Raw genomic sequence first — 26,212 nt, forward strand, 5'->3', positions numbered from 1 at the left:
AGGGCTCTCTTTCCTTCGAGACTCCTTTTTTTTTTTTTTTTTTCAGACAGTCTCAATATATCTTTATCAGGCAGGCAGTTCATGTGCTGATGTTTTTTTCGGGCTGCCTGCCTGCCTGAGGGGCACTGGCTGGGATATGCTGCGGGTCCAGGGGCAACTGCAGGACAGTGGGCGCCTCTGCAGCCCTAACAGCTCAGGCCCTGACACTCCCTCCTGCACCCCCACCTTTGTCCATGGCTTTGCCTATGCATATCAAGTGTGACTGGGAGACCTGTGGAAATGTGGGCACACCCCCAGTTCTCCCTTTGACCCCCTAGGGGTTAAGCAGGCCTTGTGAACGGGCTATTGTTGCAGTCCCACATGTTATGGCCTCCAGCTTGATGCTATCTGGAGATTAGAGCCAGAGTCTGGATGTGTGGCACGTGGCCAACCCCCCTGAAGGGTCCCAGGCTCATGGGCAAAGTTGTAGGCACTTCCTGACACAGGGACTCACTGTTAGAGAAAACTTACCTGGCTCCTTGCCAGGGCTCCTCTTTTCTGATTTAAACACCCCATTTTTACATGGATACATTCTCTTTAATGTGAGCTGACAGTTCTTTTGGCACCCAGCAACCCTGCTGTGCCAGGGCCCTCGTGGATGGACCAGAGGCACATTTGTGTCCGCATTTTCCGAGTCTCCTGATCAAGCTCCCAGGCCTGGAAAATTACTGGGCAGATGTATGTGGAACTGTCCCAGAGCTCACCTGATAGAACTGAATACATGTTATGGATGACTGTTATGTGCAATTTAAAATTTATCTGTTTGCCATTTAACAAAAGGATTATATGTAAAGCTCTTCAGGGAGAGCGAGATGTACATTGGTCAGGCTCTTCTGGACTGCTCTATTGACCTAGTGGTGCAAGAAACTACATATGGTGTAGTTATGATGCCTAATGGATTTTTAAGGCAAAAGATTTTCAACTGACTTTCATCGTCATTCTAATCGGTCTTTTGGTGCCCATTGCTTCCCAAGCCACTGTGCTCTCATTCAAGAGTCGTAGGCTACACAGTTCCCAAGAAGCCCTCCGGGATCATCCCACAAATATATCGAGCTGCTGGCTGAAAAACCCACATGAGATGAAATCCCTTGACCAAGCTTAAAGAGAAGCCCACGCAGATTTTCTCAGGGTGTTAGTGTGTCCAGCAGGTTAGGAAACAGGACTGGGAAGATGCATTTCAGACTTTGTTAATTTATTAACAAAGTATATGATTTTGTGTTTCTTGATGACAAACTTTTTTAAGTTTGGGACTTATTTTCCCACTTGAGAAGTCATATATTTAAGATAAGTTTCCTACTTAAGTTGTGCCTTTTAGCTTCAAAGGGTCTAAGGAGCACAAAGGGTAATGATATTAATGAGGGTCGGTTTATTGTCAAACCTGAATAGCGGTGGTTTCTCCAGTAAATTTTTTTCTTCTACTGAACATGGAGCCATTATTAAAAGAGTTGTGTGTTTTTTATTTTGTAAATTGTGTAATTTTTTTGCTTGTTTGATGCTCTATTTTTCTAATAGTTTCTTATAATTGTGATACTAGATTTAGCTTCTTATGCTAACTGCAAATCAGGTTGGTCTCTGCTGGGACTCCTGTTTTTATTTTATGTTAAGGACACGCCATTGTTGTCCTTTGCCTTTCAAAAAATGTGAAACTGCTCCATATCTCCTTTTGCTGACAATGCCATATATTGACAACTTTCTCCCACACATCATGTTGTAAAATCAAACTCTTTCGTGGTACACTAGCTCATGCTTCTGCAGATTCTAATAAATGCTGTTTCTGGCTTCGGTGTGTGGAGTGTGATCTCAGGAATCCTCTCGGTTGGGTCCCACAGGGGTCCTGATGCTTCATGGCCAGCCCCAGATCCTGTGCTGTACCGTCAATGCCTTCCTGCCTCCACACAGCCCGTGCTCAGGTTCTTGCAGCCACCAGGGGAAATTCTTATCCCACCAAGCTGAGCCTCAACTAGGGAATCCCTCAGCCCCACATTGCCTTTGCCACCTTGTCGTGTCTTTCCAGACTTGCCTGGGGTTTGGGCCCAAGAGATCTTCCTGCCAGGCGGGCTGTCGAGGGCTAAGTGGCTCAGAGGGAATAGCGCTTGCTTGTCGGGCAGCAAGAGACTCTCGGTCCACTGACACCTCCACCTGGTGTTTACCTCTTTGTATTGTTTCCTTAGGGGATGGGCTGCACACAGCGCTGGGGATGGTGGGGGAGGGTAGTGGCTCTTAGTCATTGCTGGCATCTCACCACCCCCAGCTCCCTGGAGAAAGACATTTTCTCGCGCAGAACGCAAATCAATCAAGTGGGCCTTAATTCTCAGATACTGAAAGGTGGTGATTCACAGTGACTTTGCTGGAAGGTTTGCTGCCTGGAAGATTGGGTTTGACCTTTGAGTTTTGTCAGCCGATGGATAGCTCTAGAAGCCAACACCTGGGGAGCTGTGTGGCAAGAAGGGCAGGTGGCTGCTCTCCTGACAGCCAGCATGTCCACAATCAGGAATATCTACAAGGACCTGCACCCGAGAGCACATGCACATTTCGCGTTTCTTGCCCACACAGGAAACCAGACCACTAAGTGTGGGCAGTGTAAAAGCAAGGATGTGCAGCATGTCTGGAAGACGCAGCAGAGCAGCACTTGGGATATAGGGTAGCAGCAGTCTCCCCCTCAGTGCAACACAAATTCCAGGGAGATGGAAACTAGAACCCAGCTATTGGGTCACAAAACGGGCTGACTTTGAATAACAGCCAAGAGAATGCCGAATGGGTCCCCGAATTGGGAAATGAGCAGGGCATGCCTTTTCCCTGTATTTCTGTGTGCATCCACTAAGAAGGCCACCTCTAGTCGCTTTGGACGACTTTGGGCCAAGGGCAAGGTAGACCCCAGTTCCCGCAGCGCTACACTGCCACCTAGTGGCTGCTGCCTCTCAGTACCACGCTGGAAGCCTGAAAAGGCTCTGCAGTTTTCTTGCAATTGCTTAGAAAACCCTGACTGGTTGGTGACCAGCCTGAGCAAGAGGGAGACTCCATCTCTAGAAAAAGACAGGCACTGTGGTGGGCGCCTGTAGTCGCACCTACTCGGGAGGCTGAGGCAAGAGAATCACTTAAGCCCAAGAGTTTGAAGTTGCTGTAAGCTACGACGAAACAGTACTCTACCTGGGGCAAGAGTGAAACTCCTGTCTCAAAAAAACCCAACTCTGACTAGGGGCTCCTCAAAGCCCTGTGGCAGTCCAGTCTGGAGGCCTGAGGGACGTCACCCAGGCTTTTTCCTTCCACAGTTTGGTTATGAAAAGCTGGTAAATCACAAACTGCCCCCAAACATCATTCACGGCAATCAGAAAACCTACATCCCAGGGCACCGTCCCAGCCCTTCAGACCCATCCTCACAGGCCCGCTTGGCTACCTTATAGGCCTGGGCGGGGGCTGTAGCAAGGAAGCTCAGCATCAATGCCTGTAGATAATTCTGTCAGCCCCTGTCCCAAGGGAATAGTTTAGTTTTTACCAATTTAAGCCTATCCACCAAGCCATGAATATAGCCATTTAAAAAAAAAATGGCAGGACGTTTGTTAATGAATAGCTCCAGCAAGCCCTTTGGCGTCTCGGTGAAGCTGAACACCTAATCTCAGTGGATTTAGAGCTATGTGGGGAAGAAGGAGCTGTGCTGGATGAACCTTCCCAGGGATGCTTTTACATTTGACCCCTTATAAGAATGCATTTGCTGAATTCCCTCTTGTCCAGGAGCGCTGTGCTCCACTAGTACAGGGGCACAGGGCAGGAGCAGAGCCCTATCCCTGTCATAATGAGTTGGCTGCAGTCAAGTGAGAAGCTGCTCTGCAGAGCCAGTGGCTCTGCCTCAGGGGGGTTGGGAGGAGACTCAGGCATCTGAACATCCTGACCCTGCCTGCATCTTCACGCCAAGGCAGGTGCCACCAGCGCTTGACAAGCAGAAACTCCAGATATCCTTCTTTGTTTTGTTTCATGAAGTGTGGGGCATGAAGTTTGAGAGAAACAGACTGACTTAAAAAAATATTTCTCAAATTTAAGTAAATTTACTCCCACTGTCTTTTAATGCCTGAACAGCTTACCACCATTTAATGTTTTTTGTTGTTGCTTGAGACAGAGTCTCAGTTGCTTTGGGATTGAGTGTGGTGGCGTTAACGCTCAAAGCAACCTCAAACTCTTGGGCTCAAGCAATTCTCTTGCCTCAACCTCCCAAGTAGCTGGGACTATAGTCGCCTACCACAACACCCAGCTATTTTTAGAAATAGGGTCTTGATCTTGTTCTGGCTGGTCTCAAACTTGTGAGCTCAAGTGATCCACGTGCCTTGGTCTCCCAGAGTTCTGGGAGTACAGGCATGAGCCACTGTGCCCAGACTTTTTGTTTTTTAATTTAAAACATTTATCACAGACTCTCCAGCTGGCAGGACCCTCACCTCCTGATTACCATAGACTGGATGACAGGGCACAATCCCAGAGTCATCACTTGAAGCTCAGACACTGATGTAGCAATAGCTCTGAGAAGGTCCTTCAACGCCAATTGCAGATGGGAGCACATCTAACTGCTCCACTGCTACCTGTGGTTGGTTCCATGTCTCCTTCCTGCTGAGGTGACACAAGTCTTCCACGCATGGAGAGGCTGGCTCTCCAAGGCTGCTCAGCTCAGAGGAGGTGACTGAGTCAGGGGAAGCTGAAGTGAGGTGCCTACTGCAGATTAGCCATGGAAGGGGACACAGCTCTCCATGGACAGGACAAAGTTGGCTCTAATTGGGATCCTTCACGTGCCAGGCAGGAGTCACCATTGGCTCCTTTGTTAGCTGGTGGTGTTGGCACCTGCCTGGTTTACCTCACAGGTGAGGAGTATAATGGGAGGTGATTATTATAAAAGTGGAAGGCATTTAAGATACCCTAAAAGAAACTAACAGTTTGGGACTTACTGACTAGTAGATCATTAATACATAGGTGGTCGGCATCATTACTCTGGGAAGCATGGATAACCCGGGGTCTGAAAGTGACTCATGGACCATCTACAAAGGGTCTATTGTTCAGTAATTATTCATGAGGGACTTGCTGACATCTCCCACAAGTCCTGCAAAACCACCAGGAACTGGCAAACCTAGGTCTCCTGTGTGGCCCCAAGCAGTACCAGGCACTCGGGGGACACTCCAGGGTTAGGCTAGCCAAACTGGTTGCAGCCCAAACTGAAGGCTGATGGAACAGTTCTGATGGGGGAACAGTTCTTTCAGGTTAAAATGAGGGAATGATCTTTTGTGTCCTCTTTCCACTCAACTCCTGCCCACCCGGTATTTCAGAGCAGAGCACTAAGCCACCCTCAAGTCCAGGTGACAGGCTGCCAAAGACCCCCTGCTAGAAGGGTGGGCATGGGACCCTCAGACCTACTGATTCAGGGGAGAGGAAGTCCCTGGGATTCTCTCAGTAAGACTCAGCAGACCCTGGCACACATAGAAAAGGAACCCAGCCTCCCTCACCTCCCTGCCTGGGATCCCCAGTCCGAGAGGGATAGGTCTCCAGTTATGTCAAGTGGATACTGAAGAAAGTCCCTCAAGTTTATTTTAATAAGCTTTAGAGTTCAACACAAATATGCAACACAGAAACTGTGGGGGCAGGACAGGAATATTGCAACCCCATTCAACTGATGACAGAAGAGCCAGCATCCCCCACCTCTCTTGCCACCCCACCAGAACCTCATCCCAGTGTGTGGCAGGCAGGGGGTAGAGGGCAGGCCACTGGCACATCTCCCAAACTCCAAGAAGAGACTGATGACATCTGGTGGGTCTGAGACAGATGGGAAGGCCACAGCTCCTGCACTGGGAGGCATTGCTCCAGCCTGGCAGAGAGAGGCAGATGTCCCATGGAGGGGGGCCTGCATCCTCATGATACGGGGCGAGGGGCGAATCAGGGGGAGGTACAGCAACCTCCCCCATGTGTCTTGGGCGTGATTCCAGCCCTGAAGACGGGCCATGTGTGATGGGTGTCATGACAAGGGAACAAAGCCAAGGTCCTATGGAGATGAGCTCATGCACCCAAGGTCAGGACTGGCTTGGGCAAAGCTCTCACGAAAGTCCACCTAGTGAAGGGTTACTTAGTTCTAACATCCCTACAACTTTGACTGCAGTGGCCTAACGCACTGCACCACATCCTAACATCACACCAAGGTGAGTATTGCTGTATAACTGCATTTAGTGGGTGCGGTTAGGTAAGCGGGTCCTCATCCAGAGAGCTAAGCTGCAACCGAACTTGTGTTTGTGCAGGTTGCCCCTGCTGAAAAAATAAATAATTGTGTATTCAGTCAGTGTGACATGATCTAATGGAATGCCCAACTCAATGTTACTGCGTCATGCGGAGCTTCTAAAGAAAAATGTTGCTTCAATGTGTGTCTACTGTGTATGATCCCAGGAGGAGCAGGACCTAGGGGGCCCAACTTTGACTCATGTGAGGGACACAGACCATATCTGCCTTCATGTTAGTCACATGGGCGAGCTGACCCCTTTCACAGGCTGTTTTCCTTCCTGCTCCATGGCTCTGGCGACCCTGCAGGATCCTGCAGGATACTTCTTGCCTTGGACATGATCAAAGACATGCTTGTACTCAGGACGAGTTTTAGGGGCTTTGGGGAGAAAAGTGCAGGGTCTTTGTCACACACAGGAAACAAAGTCATTATCTCTATCATCACCACATCGACTGTTAAAACTACTTCTTCCTCTGTGTATCATGCTCCTAATCTTCCACAGCACTATAGAATTCTTTTCATGTTCTAATTCTACCATGTCAGAGACAGATGCCAGTCCAGAAGCCAGTGAGCCCTGGCTGGCTGTTTCATTGGGCTCCTCTGTCTGGGAGAACATCTTAGGGATAAGATGGGACTATCATCAGCCCCAGTGTCATTCGGTTGTCAAGTAGAAAGTACAAATGGGTTTCTGGGAATTGATGTAATGGCCTAGAACTGGTTATTGGGACAGAAATGTTGGTTTTCTGGAAGCCCCTGCTAGAACCCCTGAGCCATCTCAATGTGCAGTAAAGGGGCTGATTATAGAACCAAATGGAAAGAGAGTCTGCCTATGAAATGGGGGTCATATTTCAATGATATAGCCTCGTATCAGAGCAAATGAAATGGAAAGTGGGAGTACACTTTCCTACTCTATGCCTGGTCAAAATACGGACCCTATTAGCAGTTTTCTTTTACCAAGATAGAACGTGAACAGTCTTGGTCATCCCCAAGGTCATCCTCACTCTCACTAAAAGGTCATGCTCTTCCATGTTTTCCGCAAGCATGCGACAATAGCTTAATGACCAATTCTGAGGTGCCATTTAGGAAAAAAAGTAAAATTTGTGTTTACAAGACTATTATAGATGACTCACTGTCACGAGTGACATCTGCAAAACTGCTAAACTCCTTAGGGTTTCCCACTGCTTATCCACTCACAACAAGAGCATTCATAATTAAAACTCGAGAATGGAATAACAGTGACCTCACATCATGCTGACTGAGAGCTGATTGTTCCGAAGGCAGTTACCATTCACAAATCGCTGGTGTTAAAGAGAGTAGTACCACTTGGTGGTGGGTTGAAAGGCGCTTCTTCTCTGTATCATTTTTTTTTTCCTTTTTCTATTTTGGGTAGAAATATTCCTGGGAAGCAAGGTAGAAATGCATTTTCATTTCCCAATAATTCTTAGGCACAAGTTAGAAAACTGCTGACCTCCACTAAAATATGTCAGCACTTCATGTTATAAAAAATGCAATTCAGAACCGCCGCATGTGCATATATGTGTATCTAAATATACACACACATCGGTGCAGTACACAATGATTATTCAATGTATATTGAAAACTGAGCTATTTGCAGCTAATCAGAAATTCTGCAGTGAAAGTTCATTGCTCAAGAACAATTGGAAATGTCTTTCTTTTGGCTCTAACTATGGTAAAACGTTTGCACATCAGACTCTACCGTTTACACTTTCCTAAGTGCCCATACCAGGACAGTCTCACAGGGATCAGAGCAGGACGCTGCCAGGGGCGCGCGATGCAGCGGCTGCGCATGCGCACAGGGCCAGCTCCGGCGGCACCTGGTGAGTGCTCTCTCGGGGTGGAAACGCTGGAGGCCGGAGCTTCCGTGGGGCGGCCTGGCAACGTCATCTGGGTGTAGTACTGACTCTGGCTGGAGAGGAAGGTCCTGAGGAGGAGCCGCGGTAAACAGGGGACGTGGGGGAGAGTTTAACAGGGCTGGTTGGGTCCCCAGTTTGGAGCTTCCAAAGCAGCTCTTCGTTGGTTCGGCTCAATCTCTTCTTCTCCTGGGTTTCTTTCTCAACGTACTCCTGGAGATTCGCATTTTCCTCTGACAGTTGTCTGCATGGGAGAGAATGAGAAACTGTCTAGTAGCAATCACGCTAGTGGACACTGAACTTGAGAGCAGGCCAAAGGGTGCAGGGCAAAAGGAGGCTGCAGCGACGCCTGCAGGAAGAAGAGGGACAAGTCCCACCCGTGGCCAAGGACCTTGGGTTGAAACATGATTTCCCCTAGTCCTGCTGACACATCCCTTCCCAGAGCCTCTCTGGCTAACACCTGATCAGCTCGCAAGCCCTCCCCCGGGTCAGGGGAGGCGTCCTTGCTGGGAGGCTCAGAGAGGAGACACAGAATCAGCAATGGATGATGTCACAACTTCAAGGGCAGCGACAAGCTGTGGGCCTTCCTGAGCCTTCCAGGAAGCTGGAGATGCCTCCTCCTGGCCTCCCTGCTCATGCCTCGGTGACAGCAGCCGGCTTCCCCCACTGCAGATGCTGCTCTGTGGGTCTGCCTGCTGCTGGACCGAGAGCCCTAAGGTCAGCACTTAACAGGGGCTCAGTTAATGTCTGCTGATAAAGGGTGCCAGATAGAAAATGAATCAATGAATTTTGTGCCTTCTTTTATGAAGCTGGAGTTGCTTGCTTTGTTGCATTTTCTGAAAATGACAGCACCTTTGGGAATTGACAGGAATAAGTACATGTGCATTTTACAGCTGGCCAGCGTGATGCCCAGCAAATCACCCCTCTGGGATGAAGCCTGCGCCTGCTGTGCTGGCACGGCTCCTTTGCAGATTCTCAGGGGAGGCCCGTGCTGCTCAGGCTCTTTCTCCCACACTCTGAGGCTGCATCAGCAAGGAGACTGGCAAGACTGCCTGCCTGAGACTCGGGGCCTGGGTGCCACAGGGGCAGGGTGACAAGGCCTGCTGCCCTGGCACTTATACTTGTGTGCCTCTGAGGTGGCAACCATATGTCTGCAGCAGGGGCTCAGCTGAGAAGGCAATAGCTCTGTGTGCATGCATGTGTGTGTGTGTGTGTGTGTGCAAGAATGTGTGTGAGTCTACAAGTGTGCATGAGGGTAAGTGTGCAAGGGTGAGCATGAAAACATAAGGACACATGAGAGCAGCAAGAGCGGGTGTGACAGAGTACATGTGTGGGGATATGCGAGTGTGAGCGTACATGCATACGTGTACATGGGACAGTGCATGTGAGCATGCAGTCCCTGAGTGTGTGTGCACAGGGTGACACACCATGGGTGCACCAGGGTGGGCAAGGGTTCAGCCTGGGTCTCAGCAGGATGGCTCAGCCCTCATGGCAGAGAGACCCCCCCCAGCTGATGAAGCCAAACTGGAGAAGGGAAGTCAGGGCACCCCAGAGCTGGGTCCTGCAGGGACGAGCAGGACCGAGATGGAAAGAGGAGATTTCTAGAAGCCTTGGGTGTTCCTCATGGTGGCTTTCTATTGCCTGGAAATACCCAACTGCCCCTCCTCTCCTAGTCTCTTTCAGAAATTAACTCCATCATTCCTCAGTGCTGTGGGAAGCCCCAGCTGCATGCTTTTGTTGATTTTCCTCATTTTTCCCGAGGTGGGTCCCATCAGAACTGTCACAGGCTAGGTGGTTGCAGGCTGCATTCTTGTTCTTGTGGTCACAGGGGAAATGCCAAGAGACTGTGTGGGGCAGACTCACAGCTCAGAGTGAGGCAAACTGAGGGTTGGGACAAAAAGCAGCTCAAGAGCAAAGCCACTTTGTAGAGGACACATGACTTCTACCCGCAAACCAGTGTACTCACCTGGTGACAACTGTGTTTTGGTCAATCCTTGCTTTGAGGTCTTCATTCTGCTGTTGGAGAACTTGGATCTTTTCTTCCAGGATAATGTTCTTTTCCACCTGCAAAGGATATGGTACTTAAGAAGCTCTCCACAAGGCCATCGGGTAGGTAGCACACCCGTACCTTTGACTTTGGGATTTGGAGGATTTTCAAAAACAGCATTTTCCAAACCATAGTTTGCAATGCATTAGTAGGTTATAAAATCAAGTTAGAGAGATATGACCAGCATTTTTAAAAACAAAATAAAACAGAATAGAAAATGCCAGTATGTACTGCATATAGATGTATTATTAGATGTTTTAGATGTGTATTTTTATTATATATATTGTATATTTGTGTGTGTGTATGTTCGGTTCCTGGTAAAATGCATTTCTCACAGCGAGTGTCCTCAGGTCCTTGCCACTGTCAGAAATAAGCCACCAACTCTACCAAGACCTAATTTGATTAGTGGCCTCTTGGTTCTTCCCAAAGGATAAGGTGTGCTACAGCAGTGTCCCTGGCCAGCTATGCACGCATTGTATGACATTCTGAATTAATGGAGAGACAGAAATATAAAGTGAGCACAGTTTTTCCAATGAAGCTACAGGCATCTTGGCAGAAGAAACCCCATCATGCCATGTGATTCCCCACAATTTATGCCATTTTCTCTGTCAGTGTGTCCCTGAGGGCCTAAGACCTAGCTGAAGTACAGTTCCATTCTAAGATGAATGTAGAAATAAATAATATTTGAAGAGAATGTGGCACATTCACTGTTAATGCAGTTAATCTTTAAAGAAAACTGTCACATGTACACAAATGGGGTTCAAGCATCCTGGCCACAGGATGGGCCTCTCTGTTCCTGATGTTTAGCAAGGACTTCACTCAGCCCTTGGCTTTGCTCCCCAGAGATAGGAAGTGGTCAAATAGCTTCATTTTTGCCTGAATAAGGTTTCTGGAATGAGCCGTCCTCTGTACCTGCAGAAAGCCTGGAGCATGGCTAAAAACAGCCAAGTAAACCCAGAGGCTTGTGGGTGACCCACCGCAGATGGCCCAGCCAGAAGGAGGGGGCCTCCTGCTTGCTGTCAGAGTGGAAGCTGCCCCATGCTGATTGGGCTGCTTGGCAGGGTGAGGCTCTGTCTGTGAGCTCCCCACCAGTCCGAGTCCTAGCCTGAGCTGGGAAGTTCTGGGCTGCTGAAAGGTGCCAAGTAGCCTGCATCACACAGGATGCTAGTAACAGTCCCATCATCAATCTGCCCCTGCTAAGGATGGGCACCTGTTCTGCAAGAAGAGATGTCTGCAAAAAGGGATAGTTCCAGATAGAGGTCATGACAACAAAATGCAAGGGTGGTCCTAGGTCAGTCCCTGGTTTGGACATACCAACTGCAAGGGACATTTCAGAGACAAATGGAGAACTTTAAAAATTAGATGAAATAATCATTTCCTGAGAAAGACAGTAGGATATAAAACCCTTGTGCAAGATAATATGTGGTCTAGGTCTGTGCAGTGTGTATGTGTGTCTGGAAAGTATAAACAGTGAATGAAATATAATGTTCTATATTATTTTTGTTTATCTTATTTTATAATTTCCTATAGCATACTTATTTTTCCTTTTATAAGATAAAAAGTTGCTTTTAAAAATAACAATAATAAAGGGGAAAAAATAAGAATCTATCAGAGACCCATGGGCCAACTTCTACATCAAGACAGGCTGTCCTTGGAGGCAGGTTTCTCTGCTACTCTCTTTGAACGTCTTTCTGGGACTCTAACCCTGGCCCTGGCTGGCATTGTGCCATGGGTTGGGGGGTGAAATCTCTGCTTTCCTAAGGGGCACCCTTTGCTAGCACTGCAAGCCAGGCTAGAGGGCTGAGGTGGGAGAGTGTCTGTGAGAACAAGGATTCTATTATGAACTAAACGCTTATGTCCCCCTACCACACACACACCAAATTCCTAAGTTGAAACCTCCCTCCCACTGTGATGGTATTAGGAAGTAGAGCTTTTAGGAGGTGATTAGGTTATGAGGGTGCAGCTCTCATGAATGGGATTAGTGCCCTTATTATAAGGGCTCCAGAGAGATTCCTCCTTCTTCTTCCCTGGGCCTCATCTTTACCTTGTGGAATGGCTTCTTAGGTAGCTGCTGTTCAGGTGTGCTGTTGGAGCTAGGGGACAGGCTCTGGTAAAGTGCTCTGCGCAGTGCCTGACATTACCAGCCACATCCTGCTGGCTCACCGCACATGGCCTAGAGAGGGGTGAGGAAATAGCACATCTCCAGGAAACCCAGGGCGAAGCCAAGAAGAGGGAGCCAATCAGGAGGGCTCCAGAGTTGGATAAGATGTGGCCACCTCCGAGATTCCTTAGCAAAACCAATGGCTTACTGAGGAAGGCCTTGGAGCTCAGCTATGGGATTTTCTGCCCAGGTGTAAGCAATGGCCGGGAAGGAGCACACCTGGCTGAACATAGTCAGTGACCACGGCAGTGATGACAGCAGGAAGCTTGCAGAGGTTAGTGGCTCTCCTGAGCAAACAGACTGACTCACCAGCTTTTCCAACTCAATAATCTTCTTTTCTTGCTGGTGTATCTGCTGATTCTTCATCTCTAACACCTGCTTCAGGCTCTTCATGTCTTCTTCCAAGTGCTGATAAGGAGCCAATGCAACCTATGGGGGTCATAGAGCAACCAGCTGTCAACTAGCTGTCAACCAGCATTCCTGGCAAAACCCAGTATTAGCCAATGTCGTGAATGCAGCTAACCTAACCTCTGCAACAAGCTTCCCAGCAGGCACTGCAGCTCCCAGGACAGAGAGGATGCTCATAGCCTTCTTTGATAAAGGAGCCCTGCTGATTTCCCACCTAAAGTGGGATCCCTCCTGAAAGTCCAGCTCTGGGGGAGAGCAGGAGAGACATGGCTGTTGTCCACTGGGAAGTCTGATCCTGGACACTGCCAGCCCCTCCACTCCAGAAGGGAACTCATATGGTAGAAAGAGTAAATCCCACACTGGCTTTTAACATTCACTCCAGTACTGGATTCACCAAGCACCTGGGGATCTTGTAGGTCCCACCTGGGTCCCTGGAGAGGCCAACCCTGCACCCTTCATGCACAGGATGTGAACAAAGTGCTTAAACAAAAAGTAGAAAAGTCATTTTGGAGGAAGACATGTTAGAATGGGGTTGCTGGATATAATGAACAAAAATATAGGACATCCTGTTAAATTTGATTTTCAGATAAACAAGTATTTTTTAAAAATTAATGTAAGTATTACATGGGGCATACACTTAAAAACCCATTTATCTGTGACTCCATTTCTTTTTTCTTTTTAGGGGATGGTATCTCTCTGTTGCCCAGGCTGGAGTGCAGTGGCTGGTCACACTGTGATCATAGTACAGTGCATCCTCCAACAAGTAGCTGGGGCTTATCTGTAATTATAGATGTAACTGGGTGTCCTGTATTTTATTTGGCAGCCTTACAATAGAAGGAAGGAGTTTTGCCAGCTTTTCTGCAAAAAAATTTCCCTTCAGCCTACTATTGCATGGTGGTTCCAGCCTAACCTGGAGTAGGAGGAGAAGGAGATGGAGGGGTGGTGCTGGTCAGGGCAGGAAGTTTCCAGACTGTGCTTCTGCCTCAGGAGCCCCGGGACCCCAGTTGGGAAGCACTGTGGAATTTGGCAAAAATAACATCTAGATGGAACAACCCACAGCTGCTCTTTGTCTCAGGGGAGTGGTACTGACAGGAATTGTTTAAAAACCCAGGGGAGGTCATGACCAGCTGTCACTTCAGTAGCAGGTCTATAGGGGAACTTGGGCTTGGGTAGGGCTGCTGGGGAAGCCACATGCCTGGCCAGGCAGGGGGCACTGGAAAGCCCGGAAATCAGAGACTACCTCCAGCTGCTCTTCAGTATTTTTCCTCAAAGCCTCCTCGAAGCGCCAGGCTCTGTCCCGCAAAGACTGGCTCTGGAAGGTCAGCGTGTCCACCTGGTCCTGCAGGTAATGACAGGAGAAGCCCAGCTGGGACCACTGTAGATGGAAGACACCTCACCCTGGCCACTGTACTGAAAGGCCACTCCCTGTTGCCCTTTGGAGGGTCTTCCTCCGGGCTGAAGAAGGAAGGTGTTAAGGGGGAGCCCCCATGACAGAGGGAGATTCCCCCTAATGTCCCCTCCTCTCTCCTTCTGGCGCCTTTTCCAGAATAGACCACAAAAACATTGACAGGTGCATTTTTATGCTTGTGAATGGGGACATTTAATATCTGATCCTACAGACACAGATAATCAGCAGAGGATTATTTTGTCTTAGAGACATCTAACCCCCCTCACTTTAGGAAGGACCAAAATTAATCTTTCAAAGACTAGTTCTCTTTTATAAAGCTTACACTAGAAACATTCAAACCATCCTTGACTTCCTTCTCTGTCTCAGGACCCCTCCCACCACTAGACACTCTCATTACCAAGTCAGTGATGGAATCCTGCCCTTCTGCTGCTTTCCACAGACTCCTGGCACTCAGGCCACTCTTCTGGCTCTTTCCTGGCATGGTCACTTTTTTTCTTGCACTCAGGGCTGCTATAATGTGCAAGCCTGAACTTGTCCTTCTCCCACCTCACACCCTATTGGCCCCAAAATAAAGGGCACACTCCTTAACCAGTGTCCTGCTGCCCCTTCTCACCCCACATTGTAGCTGTCCTGTGGGCAGTGCCTTCCTGCACCAGCTCCCTTTCATTCTCAACCCACTCAGGCCTATGCCCTGCTTTCCTGGCCTCATGGCTGGACAGCACATCTCTGGGTAGCCTTGTTGCATGAGGCCGGGCAGCACATCTCTGGGTGGCCTTGTTGCATGAGCCAAGTTCATCCAGTCCATCTTCCCTGTTTAGACCCTCTCCCTGGCTGGACTGACACTCCCAGCCCCTCTGTAGCCCTGTATCCACAGGTTGAAGGGATGAAGTCATGTCCAAGGAGGCACCGTGCCCCGTCCCCAACTACCAGGGCAGAGGCAACTAGGCTGAGCTCTCCCTACCCAACCCCAGCCATGACCCTCATCACCCTGGGCCAACCAAGGATGCTCAGCCGTGCATGTCTATCTCTTGATACCCAAGAAGAGAGCTTCACTCCATGATGCTTCCTTCATGTCTCCTCCTGCCTCACTCTTGCTGAGCAGTTCAAAGCTCTCCATTTCTGTAATACTAAAGTGTAGGGACTAGGGTCTCCCATGAACTCTCTGGGTAAGAGGAATGGCTCACCTATCTAACAGTAGGAGCTAGCTGTTGTAAATTCTATAATTCTACATAGCAACACTGTAATGCACGTAGCCCAGGCTTAACTGCTTTTATCCATATGGCAGACAACCCTGGTTTGCAGACCTCCCCGGGCAAGTTCCTTTTCCTCTTTTTTTTTGTTTTCCCCTTTCTTGCAGTTACTTCTATTTCATTTTTAAGAAATAAAATTCTCCACAGCACCATTAAATGCAAATGCTGGTGCATTAGGACGATATAGTTGCCAGAAGGAGCTTGTATGCATATGAGGTGGCCCAATGTACATTATGGCCCATCTAGTCACCTGCTAGACTGTGACTATGAAAATGACTGTCTCTTCCATGGCTCCTACCCCAAACCTCACTAGGGTTGCCTGTCAGAGGAAGCATTTCTTTTAAACCTCTTCCCCTCCATTAAAAACAAAACAACATAAAACTCATCAGGCAATCACCACCTAGGATGGATCTAAAATATCAAACTGTGATTTTTCTGCCTTATTCACCATTATTCAAAACAAATCCACAGGGACAGAATGGTGTCACTGCAAGCAGAGAGGGCAGACAGGTTTACAACTTGATTGGCTCCTTTATGTCAAGCTAAGAGGCATAAAGATCCTGCTGGTGGCCTGACCCAGTGCAGGCCACTTGGGAGTCAGCCAATGGCATGCTAATAATGAAAAAATGTGACAATGCTCCCAACTATCGTAAGAGTTTCAATAGCTGCTACTTACTGGCACTTACCACAAGCCACCCCAGCACTATATAGTTTTTCATACATTCTCTCCCTTAACTTGCTCAGACCTTGAGAAAGGTACTGTCATTGTCCCCATTTTAGAGATGAGTAAACCAAGGTATATAGAGGTTATGTAACTGTCCAAGATCTCAAAGCTAGTAAGAGGAAGCACAGCACGATGTAAACACAGATTCAAATCTCTAACCACCCAGCCTGTTTTTCTAGCTAACAGGAGCCCAAGGAGGTTGGCCTGGGAAACTCTACCTTCCTGGCACTAAAAAATCTCCAGCCCAACTGGATGGACAGTTACAATTGAAATTTGCAAAATTCATGACTGTTTGATGTTGGTGGCAGAGTAAAGACTCCCAGATGAAACAAAACACTCACTTCTTTTGGCTTTGGATGGTTGTGGTTTTGTTATATCTCAGTGTGGCTGTCACTTTGCTGATCTGTGTTCCTTTAAGGGTAGTACAACTACTGGTGCAGAATGTGTGTGCATGTGGAAGGAGCTTGAAAATAAGCCACACAGGACTGCACCAGCATATCACGGGCTCACACAGGACTGCACAGGCATATCACGGGCTCACACGGGACTACACGGGCATATCACGGGCTCACACGGGACCGCATGGGCATATCATGGGCTCACATGGGACCGTACCGGCATATCACGGGCTCACACGGGACCGCACGGGCATATCACGGGCTCACACGGGACCGCACGGGCATATCACAGGCTCACACAGGACCGCATGGGCATATCACAGGCTCATACAGGACTGCCTGGGCATATCACGGGCTCACACGGGACCGCATGGGCATATCACGGGCTCACACGGGACCGCACGGGCATATCACAGGCTCACACGGGACCGCATGGGCATATCACAGGCTCATACAGGACTGCCTGGGCATATTGCAAGCTCACCAATGAATCAGTGGGAAAGTGGTGGGGAGCTTACATCAGGCTGTACAGTGTGATACCGCTGTAATCCTGGGTTCTTTCATTGGTGAGGCAAGCTTGGTGTCACATACAGTGCCAGGAGAAAGCCACCAAAGACAAACATTCCTGCCTGTATATTAGAGCTATGGGAATCACCTTCTCCAGTTTTCAGATGTGAGTACCCCTGATATTTAAAGAATAAGCCTCCTATGATTAGAATCGCTAGATGTGGAAAATGGAAGCAGGGCCCCTGACCTCACCCTAGCTAGCCAGGCAAGGTTGTCAGTGTCTTTCCACAGAAGCGGTTGGCCTGGGTCTCTGCATGGCAGGATAGAGACTCATGTGACCTGCCACATTCTGCATTCTCCCTATAGAGGCCAGCAGGAAGCCAGGTGGCTTGTCTGGCCTCTAAGACCAACATCTTTTCCAGGTGGCATTGAGAAGCAGAGAGGGTGTTTTTCATCTCACCTCCCTCCAGGTCACTGAAGTCCCTTTGATAATTCCCAGACCACTTCTGATGAATTCTGACCTTTACAGCTCTCCTTGCACACTTCTCTGCCAAGAGAACTCTCTCCCCCAAGTTCTTTTACTTCAAAAACAGCTCGATTACTCCTTGGAGGTTTCTGAGCACCGTGAGTAATCTCTCTGGACTTGAGTAGCATCAGCAGCAGTATCATTCATCTGGTATGTGTCTGTGTTACCTTCTGTGCTGTCTGTTACTATTTGTGGCACAGCTCTCTGAGCAGACAGCAAATTCCTTACGTGCAGGGAGTGTGTCTGATCTACCTCTATGTTCAGTACAGGATCCAGTACACAGTAGGTGCTGGGTAAATGCTGGTGGGTGATGGATGGGTAATAATGGTGCCGTTATCTTGATATCAGTTAAGAAAATGAAGGAAATATTAACCTGTAATGACAGCCGCAGTTTTTCAAAATTTTCTTCCAATTCTTTCTTTTCAAGTTCATGGGTAGACATCAATTCTGGAGAGAAGACATGAAATTGTTAAGTTGATCTTCCTTTTGAAAAGGATAAAACAAGACACTTTTGGCAGACTAAGACCAAATGATGCTTATATGTAGCAAATTTAAGAGTACAGAGACTTCTCCACTACTTTGAAATTATACATGATGACTAAACGTTGTTATTTAGGAGAAAGAAAGCAAGAAGGGGCTAAGGGAAAGAGAGAAAAGAGGGAGTGAAAGAGGAAAGAAAAGAGGGAGGGACGCAAACAGGCGACATCTGAACATGTACACACGAATGAAACTTACACTATTAACATCCCCCAGCCCACCCCACACCCATCACACATTTACCACCATACACGGACACTGCCACAGCCAGCTGTTCCACCATCCTGTCCAAGTTGGATCCTTCATTCATATTATGCACCAATTCTCTAACTTTTCCTAGTGGTAAAATGGCTGAGGAATTAAAGTAAAATACCCATTTTCTTCCCCTCCCAGGGTCACTCCTCTTTCCCACTGTGAAGCATCAACCTGGGGCCCAGGAAGGGAGCTTTCTGAGAAGCCCGGAGCTGTGAACAGTCACGTTACCTGCCTGGGCTTGCTGGGGCATGGACAGGTAGATGGGACCAGTGCTGTGCGTATACAAGTGACTTTCAACCTAGGTGCTGTGGGAGGATCTCAGGTGTGCCATGAACATTTTTAAAGATTATGAATTAAATTATTTTCAAAACAAATCCAAAGCATAGTGAGTATATTCTTTATTTTGCTTTTTTTGATTGCCCTAATTTAAGAGTGCTGCAGAAATTTAACTATAGGTTCAAGTATGCCACAAGATGAAACAGGTTGAAAAAACACTGGTCTACGCGGACGTCCTGTGATTTGCTCGAGCAAAGATTCAGTGTTAAGACACTCAGATAGTAAGAAGGACTAATTGGACTGGTTTCTCTTGGAGGGGTTGGAGCAATTCTGTTCTGTGAAAAGTGTCATCCCAGCACTAATTTGTAAGTTGAGTAGAAAGAGATGTCATAGAAGAGTTATTAAGCAAATGGATTCTATTTTCCTTCAGATGAGAAGAGTCTTATTAGCTGGGTGATGCCTGTCTCATTCTGGCTACATAAGCAATTTGTTTTCATGCAATAACCAGAAAGAGGAAATGTCTCATTAATCAGCCTGGATCCTGTGTGTAGACCAGGATAGTGCTGGAGACTAACAATTACAATTCTGGTGGGTATGAGCTGCAATTAGGAAAAACTTCACGGTTTTCCTTGACCCAAGTCTTTTAACAGTGGTAAGGGTCAGTTGTTATAGCTGAAATTTACATTTGGAAAAACAAGTCCATGCTAATTTCACTGATGTAAAACTATGTGGCCTTCTGGTCTACCTGTCTCTTGTCTAAATGCTTCATTTTAATAGTCATTGTGAGCATCATCCTGACCATAACAATGAATTTTTGAGCTCCTATTACAGACACTCACATTACCTTGACGTTATTTCTAATTCAAAGGCGTTGGATGTGGTGTGTGCGTGAGATGTTATTAGTCAGAAAAATCTACCGGGTCTATTTGTGTAAAAATGCAAGAGAAAAGACAACACCACGCTCACAGCACCATTTCCGTTCATATTCCCTTTCCTAAGACAAGTTTCCTACAGAGTGGGTTTCAGGGTGTCTCAGAGGACCCCAACACAACAGGGGAAAAGAAAAGACAGCATCTACTCAGAAGATGATACAAACCAGTGTTTTTCAACCTTTTTTTAATGTCCTGGAACACTTGAACCTATAGCTAAACTTCTGAGGCACATTTAAAATATGTTGATCAAAAAAAAGAAAAAGAGAAAAAAATAGAATATAGTTACTGTGCTTTGAACTTCTTTCAAAAATAATTTAACTCATGATCTTTAAAATTTTTCGTGGCATACCAGTTGAAAATCACTGATATAAACCATCGCTGATATCTGTGTCCTCGTAATGTATTGCTTTATTCAAGTTCATGACACCCTGTCCCATGCTTGAGACAATAATTCTCAAATTTTGCTGCATATTTGAATCACCTGGGAATTTTAAAAACATTCTGATGCCTGGGCTGCACTTAGAGCAATCAAATTGGAACCTCTGGGGTGGGATCCACTCATCAGTTTATCTTTTTAAACTTTCTGTGTGGTTTCAGTGTGCAGCCAAGTGTGGGGACCTGGACACTGGGTGTGGAACACACTACCAGGACACAGGCAATATGTATCCTCAGGAAACCAGTGTTCCTTGTCCCAGCTTGGTGTTTTTCCCTTACTAATTGTTCCTAAAAATATTGGTCCTGGTGCTGGAGGGAGACAATGATAGGATTATCGATTACTACAGAGAACATTTTTTTGATTATAAAAACTCCGATGTTAATTCTCAAACTTAAAAAATCTATTAATCTATTGTTAAATATCATTTTTAAAATATATACACTAGCACCTCCATAGCTGACCACCTCCCTACATTGACCACCACCGTAAGTTGACCTAATTCTCGTAGACCAGACATGTACCACGTGCACATATCACTATAGTAGGCCTACTTCCTTATAGTGACCACCTCTGTGTGATGACCAGTTTGTTACAGTGCATTGGTAGTCAATTTATGAAGGTTTTACTGTACTTTAAAACCAGCTGACTAGGGAAAAATAGTAAAGGAGGTAGGAAATTAAAAATAAATTGCAAATATTAGTGTAAGCGCATGTGAAAGTATTAAAAGCTACATCTTTAACAAAGTAAAATCTTTCTAGAAGGCTCTGAAACTCCGTCCTGGAAAGATGAACAATGGAATCCTGGACAGAAGGATAGCAAAGGTGATCTGGCAGGTCACAAGGACTCTGGGAATCCGAAACTCTAAATATCCAAAGATAATTCAAAATTACAAAAATGTAAAAAAAAAAAAAAAAAAGATCTGGAGACACAACATACAAGGTCTGAAAATTAAGTTTGCAAACTCATCCTAGAAAAAGTGCTACACAGCTCGTCACTGAATATCACGCACTGCGGTCACCTTTAAGGTTCTCCCCTCGGGAAGCTATGCAATGACGCCAGTTCCCAGTCCGTCCTTCAAAGCCATTTTGGAACTCTTTTTCTGGAATAACCATCAGAGCTGTCATGCTACAAGATTTGACAATTGAGTTTGAGAACTTCCCATGTGCGTTTACATTGGCAGCACTGTACAAACAGCTCGGTAAGGTTTCATGACCTTGGTGTATCAGTGTCTCACAGCTGTGTTTATGTCCATATGTGGTGGTGTCTTGCTGAGTGGCGTTCATTTTTTTCTTTTTTTTGAGCCACAGGCGCTGCCCTTGGCGTTCATTTTAATTGAGTGTTTTTTGTGTGTTGTATGATGACAGCTCTGATGGTCATTCCAGGAAAAGAATTCCAAAATTGCTTTGAAGGGTGGACTAGGTGCTGGCATTGGCCTACATCTTCCCAAGGGGAGTACTTCAAAGGTGACTGTAGTGATATTCACCAAGGAGGTAGGTAGCACTTTTTCTAGGATGAGTTTGTGGACCTAACTGTTAGACCTGGTACATTTCTGGTGAATGTGGTCTGTGAGTGCAAGCTCTAGAGATCCAGGTCCGATCAGATGCTAGGGTGGCCCCGAGAACACCACAGATATGGGGAAAGTGTACCCTCATTGGGGATTCCATTTAGTTTTATAAGGTAACAAAACACAAATCCCAAGATTACTACTTTTAGAATGGTGCTTCTCAAGTTTGAGTATACATCAGAATCACCTTTGGAGTCTTAAAAAGTCTTGATGCTCAGGCTTCACCCCAGAACAACAAATTCCGGATCCCTGGGGTGGGACCCGGTATCACTGGGGTGAGACCCAGAATCCCTGGGGTGGGACAGAGGTTGGCATTGGCCTTTTGCTACAGTTCCCCAGGGGACCAGGGGATTCCAACAGCCAGCAAGGCTGAGAATAATTGCTTTGGAGAAAAGAAGTAGTTACCTGGATCCTTCATTTCTATCTCTTCTTTCCACAGGAATCAATATAGCAGTCCCTGAGTTACAAACATCCAACTTCTGTACAACTCCCTCTTATGAATGGAGGCTATTACAGGTAATAAGGTAATTGTACCTGTTCCAACTTCCATACAAATTCAGCTTAAGAACAAAGCCACAGAACCTATCTCATTCTCAACCCAGGGACTATCAAAAACACACCAGGAAGGAAAGACAGGAGAGGAGAGATGAGCGGGAGAGCTTCTCGCTTCTGCAGCGGGAAGGGCTCGGCTCGCACGCTCCGCTCCTGCCTGCCACACCTGAGGCTGGGAGCTACCTTGGACTTTGTGGTCCTGGTCATCCTGCAGGATGGCGATGGCGACTGTGTGGTTGTTCTCCATCTCTAGGAGAGCAGCCTCATGGCTGGCTGTGATATCTTCCACCTGAGGGAGAGTCATAGTTACCGGTTATGCGTCGAGCTGGGGAATATCCTCACCTGCACAACCACAACAGAGGTGCAGTTCCATGGGTCACAAAGGTCAGTGGCCCCAAACATCCAGATAAGTCATTTTGCTGAGGCCACAACTTCCCTCAGCCATGTACCAAAGCCGGAGAGATAGAATTTGGTGGTGATGTGGCAGTTCCCCAAGGTCACAGGGAGGTGACTGCCACAAGCTGGCTCTTTGCAGGAGGATGGCAGCTCCAAGCCATGGGTCATTGCTTGAGCTTTAGAGTCCTGAGCATGGCTTCAGGACCATCACTTTCCCATTCCCATCCCCTCTCCTGAACCGCTTGCTTCTGACATATGACAGAGAAGGAGAAGAAAAGGTTCCTCCCTCCAAGATGCTCTTTCTCTGTTTCCAGTGGCAGGTGGGAGCTGTAATACACAGGGAATGAAGAGAGCTAGCATTTATTAAGTTACCTGCTACAGCTCACGCCACTTAATCTTTAGAGCCACCTTATAAAGTAGGTATTTTGAGGCCCATTTTACAGATGAGGAAAGCATCTGTAAAGATGAGAGAGATTTGAAATGTAATGTATTGCCCAAGGGCTAGCAAATGCAGAGTTAGTGGTGGGGCCCAGCTCTGTTGGACTGCAAAGGTGAAGGTCTTTCAAACACTGCTATTGTCTCCCCGAGCAACCAGCAATTAACACCTTAGAATTTTCTCCCTAATACCAGTTGAGGCTGGCAGATCTATGCTAGTGCCCTAAACATAGGCTTGTCCACCAGGTTACAAGTGGCACAGCCAGTCCAGGATTTAGCATTTCGTGCTTCCTGGCCCCTACCCCTACGCCTCACCTACCTGCCTATCACATTCACTGTTACAGTTCTTCTCACAGCTACTCTTTTAACTGCAAATGTGTGACTTGCAGGAGTAACTGCATAAAGCAGTTATATAAAACCTCTGGACACATCACTATAGCATTTATCCAAATTCTTCGTCAGTGGCTTGGCACCCCTAGCTCAGTGAGTAGGTTGCCAGCCACATACACTGAGGCTGGCGGGTTAGAACCCAGCCCGGGTCTGCTAAACAATAATGACAACTCCAACCCAAACATAGCTGGGTGTTGTGGCAGGTGCCTGTAGTCCCAGCTACACAGGAGGCTGAGGCAAGAGAACTGCTCAAGCCCAAGAGTTTGAGGTTGCTGTGAGCTGTGACACCATAGTACTCTATGAAGGGTGACATGGTGACACTCTGTCTCAAAAAAAATAAATAAAAAATTCTTTGTCAGTGACCCATTGTAAAAATTACACTGTGCACCATTACATAGTACATAGCTCCCCCACACTTGTGCCCTAAAACCAAAGTCTCACAAAGCAAAACTTATCCTTTCCATTTACAATAATCTGGTTTAAAGATTTTTATTGCATTTTACTTGGTTTTCCGAAATGCTAGTGATTGGCCACTAAATTTATTTCATAACCTACTAATGTGTCAAATGTTGGCACTTGAAAAACACTGAATCAGAAAATATGCCCAGGTTCTGAAGATTCTTGGTGGCCCATTTAAGAAGACATTGCTTCTAGCTGGTAATAGCCTCCTACAAGGAGCCCTCATTCCTCTAGAGTAACTCACAGGCTGATCTTTGACCTGAAAGAAAAAAGGCCCTCAACAAGAAAGGAAGCCTGCTCCTGAAGTCCACACATGGGGTATTTTTATTTAAAAAAGGAGTAGATTCCCATTTCGGATACTATCATTTCATGAGAAATTTTCCCTGACTTCTCTCTCCTAAGGTAAATGACAGTTTCATCCACTGAAACAGAAATACCACTGGCAAAACCAACAACAGCACAGTGTTACTTAGGAAAGCCAACCACAATTTGAAACGGATGTGGTATACAGTGGTTCACTCTTATTTACTAGCCATTCTCTATGGAATGATATTTAGTAAAATATTGAGACTCAGAGCTACGAATCCACTCAATAGAAAGGCTGGTTACAATAGCACTGAATTGTCCAATTCCTGTTTTTGAAGTTTTTATGAAATCTTTGTCTAAAGCCTTTCAGTCTGTTGGGAAAATATTATATATCACTGGTTAAAGGGAGGGAAGAATATCTTTTCCTTCTGTTAGATTACAGATGTCAGCAGTCTGTCTGCAAAAAACAACTACAGGTTGTAGGTACATTGCACAGTTCAATGGAACAAAAAATTGCTCATTGGCCCTTGTTATGACTCTAATTTATTGGGTTGTTACACAAATGACCATGGGTGGTTTCAGAAAAGAGAGACAGATGGAGGGACTAAGTTCCAGAGCAGTCTCACATTTCCCTGGAGATAGATGTGAATTCTGTGGCTTAACTGTACGCCCTCTGGTTTGCTGGAAAGTACGTCTTTGATTTAGTGGTGGTGCCACACCCACCATATTAAGGATGATGTAAGGGCCTGATGTGTCCATTACAGCTTCTCAGAGGTGCTTTTATGAACGAAATACTCATCTCCTGACTCTAAAGTCCATATGGAATTAGAGCACTGCCCACTATGTTTGGGAAGGAATCAGTGAGCCCATGAGCCAAAATCTAAACAGAATACTCTTTTCTCTTCAGCAATTTAGGTTTCGTGCAACTTCATAGGTTTTAGAGAATGTTCGCACGTGAGGAAGAGGCTACCTACTGTTGCCCTGCTCTTTCTTGTCATGGTATTCATCCCTTTGACCTCTTCTCCCATGGTCCCTGGTTTCTTTTTAAAATACAGGTTCACATTCAAGAAGCATCCAGTAGGAATTTCCAGCCTGAGAAGACCCTAAAACCTGAAGGCATTTGAGGGATTTGGACAAGTTGACCCACAGGAAACACATGATCATGTTGTAGATTTCCAAATCAGAAGCAAAGGCGCTACACCATTGTCAGCCTGGGGCAAACTTAACTCCTGCTGACACATCCTTCTCTTCCTTTTAGAGAACCCTGGGTGGGGTCCCCTTAAACCATCTTGGGACCACCCTCCTCCCACCTCCACAAAGAGTTCTGGGCTGGGCCATGGCGGTGTCTGTCAGTATGCCTGTCCAGTGGTCCTAGGCTTCTAGAAAAGGAGCTGTTCCCTGTGATAGGCCCCCCATTCCCACAGCTACTCCACTGACCTGAGTGACAGCAGAGCACAGGGTGGAAGGCCACCCTCTCAGATGCTCAGATGGGTCAGAACAGAGCTGTGCGATTTATTTCATTTAGCCATTTGCAAAATGTAATTATCTTGGGCTTCGGCAATTCACTTAGAGAAGACTTAAATTCCAAATGAAGAAATATGAGCTTTATGTGCCTTGGCTTTATTCATTAAACCCAAAGCAGATTAGACTCTTATCTGCCCCCATCGCAGACTCGTATCCACAGGGGACGAGGCCGAGGGAGCCTGCTCACGCTCACTCTCTCCTTTTCAGATTATGAGGTGACCCTTCTTTGCTTGGTCCCTGGTCCAGCATCCTGGACACCAGCTCCAAGCAGAGCTGCCAGTCTGTCCCCACCCTCTTCTGGGGTCTGTGTGTGCCTTCTGCCCCTCTGCAGCCCGCCACGTGGGCACATGTTGGCAGGATCCCATCTCCCCTGCATTCCCTCCTCCCCACATATGAAACTACAAGGATATGATTGGCGGGGGAGGAGTTCTGCTGCTGGGAGACTGAGAGCTCCCAGGATCTCATTCTATTTGATTAGGGAGAGCACAGCTTCTGCTGTATGGCAGCCGAGAGCACGCTGTGCAGAGGACAGCAGAGGCATAATGCAAGATGATGGACAAAGTGGCTTCTGCA

General features: G+C 47.0%; 1 protein-coding gene across 1 annotated transcript in view; it reads right to left on the minus strand.

Moving 5' to 3' along the window:
* Positions 1-7,836: 7,836 nt before the first annotated feature.
* Positions 7,837-26,212, minus strand: part of MTUS2 (microtubule associated scaffold protein 2) — a 406,145-nt gene continuing 387,769 nt past the window's right edge. The window contains exons 11-16 of the mRNA XM_012810001.2: positions 22,313-22,418; positions 17,951-18,024; positions 14,005-14,103; positions 12,666-12,785; positions 10,115-10,212; positions 7,837-8,392 (exon numbers count right to left, since the gene is read on the minus strand). Coding sequence (XP_012665455.1) covers positions 8,179-8,392; positions 10,115-10,212; positions 12,666-12,785; positions 14,005-14,103; positions 17,951-18,024; positions 22,313-22,418 — 711 coding nt within the window. The 3' untranslated portion in view covers positions 7,837-8,178. The remainder of the gene's footprint in view (positions 8,393-10,114; positions 10,213-12,665; positions 12,786-14,004; positions 14,104-17,950; positions 18,025-22,312; positions 22,419-26,212) is intronic.

This window comes from Otolemur garnettii, unplaced genomic scaffold (genome assembly GCF_000181295.1).
Source record: "Otolemur garnettii isolate 467f Iridium unplaced genomic scaffold, OtoGar3 scaffold00120, whole genome shotgun sequence".
Lineage (NCBI taxonomy): Eukaryota > Metazoa > Chordata > Mammalia > Primates > Galagidae > Otolemur > Otolemur garnettii.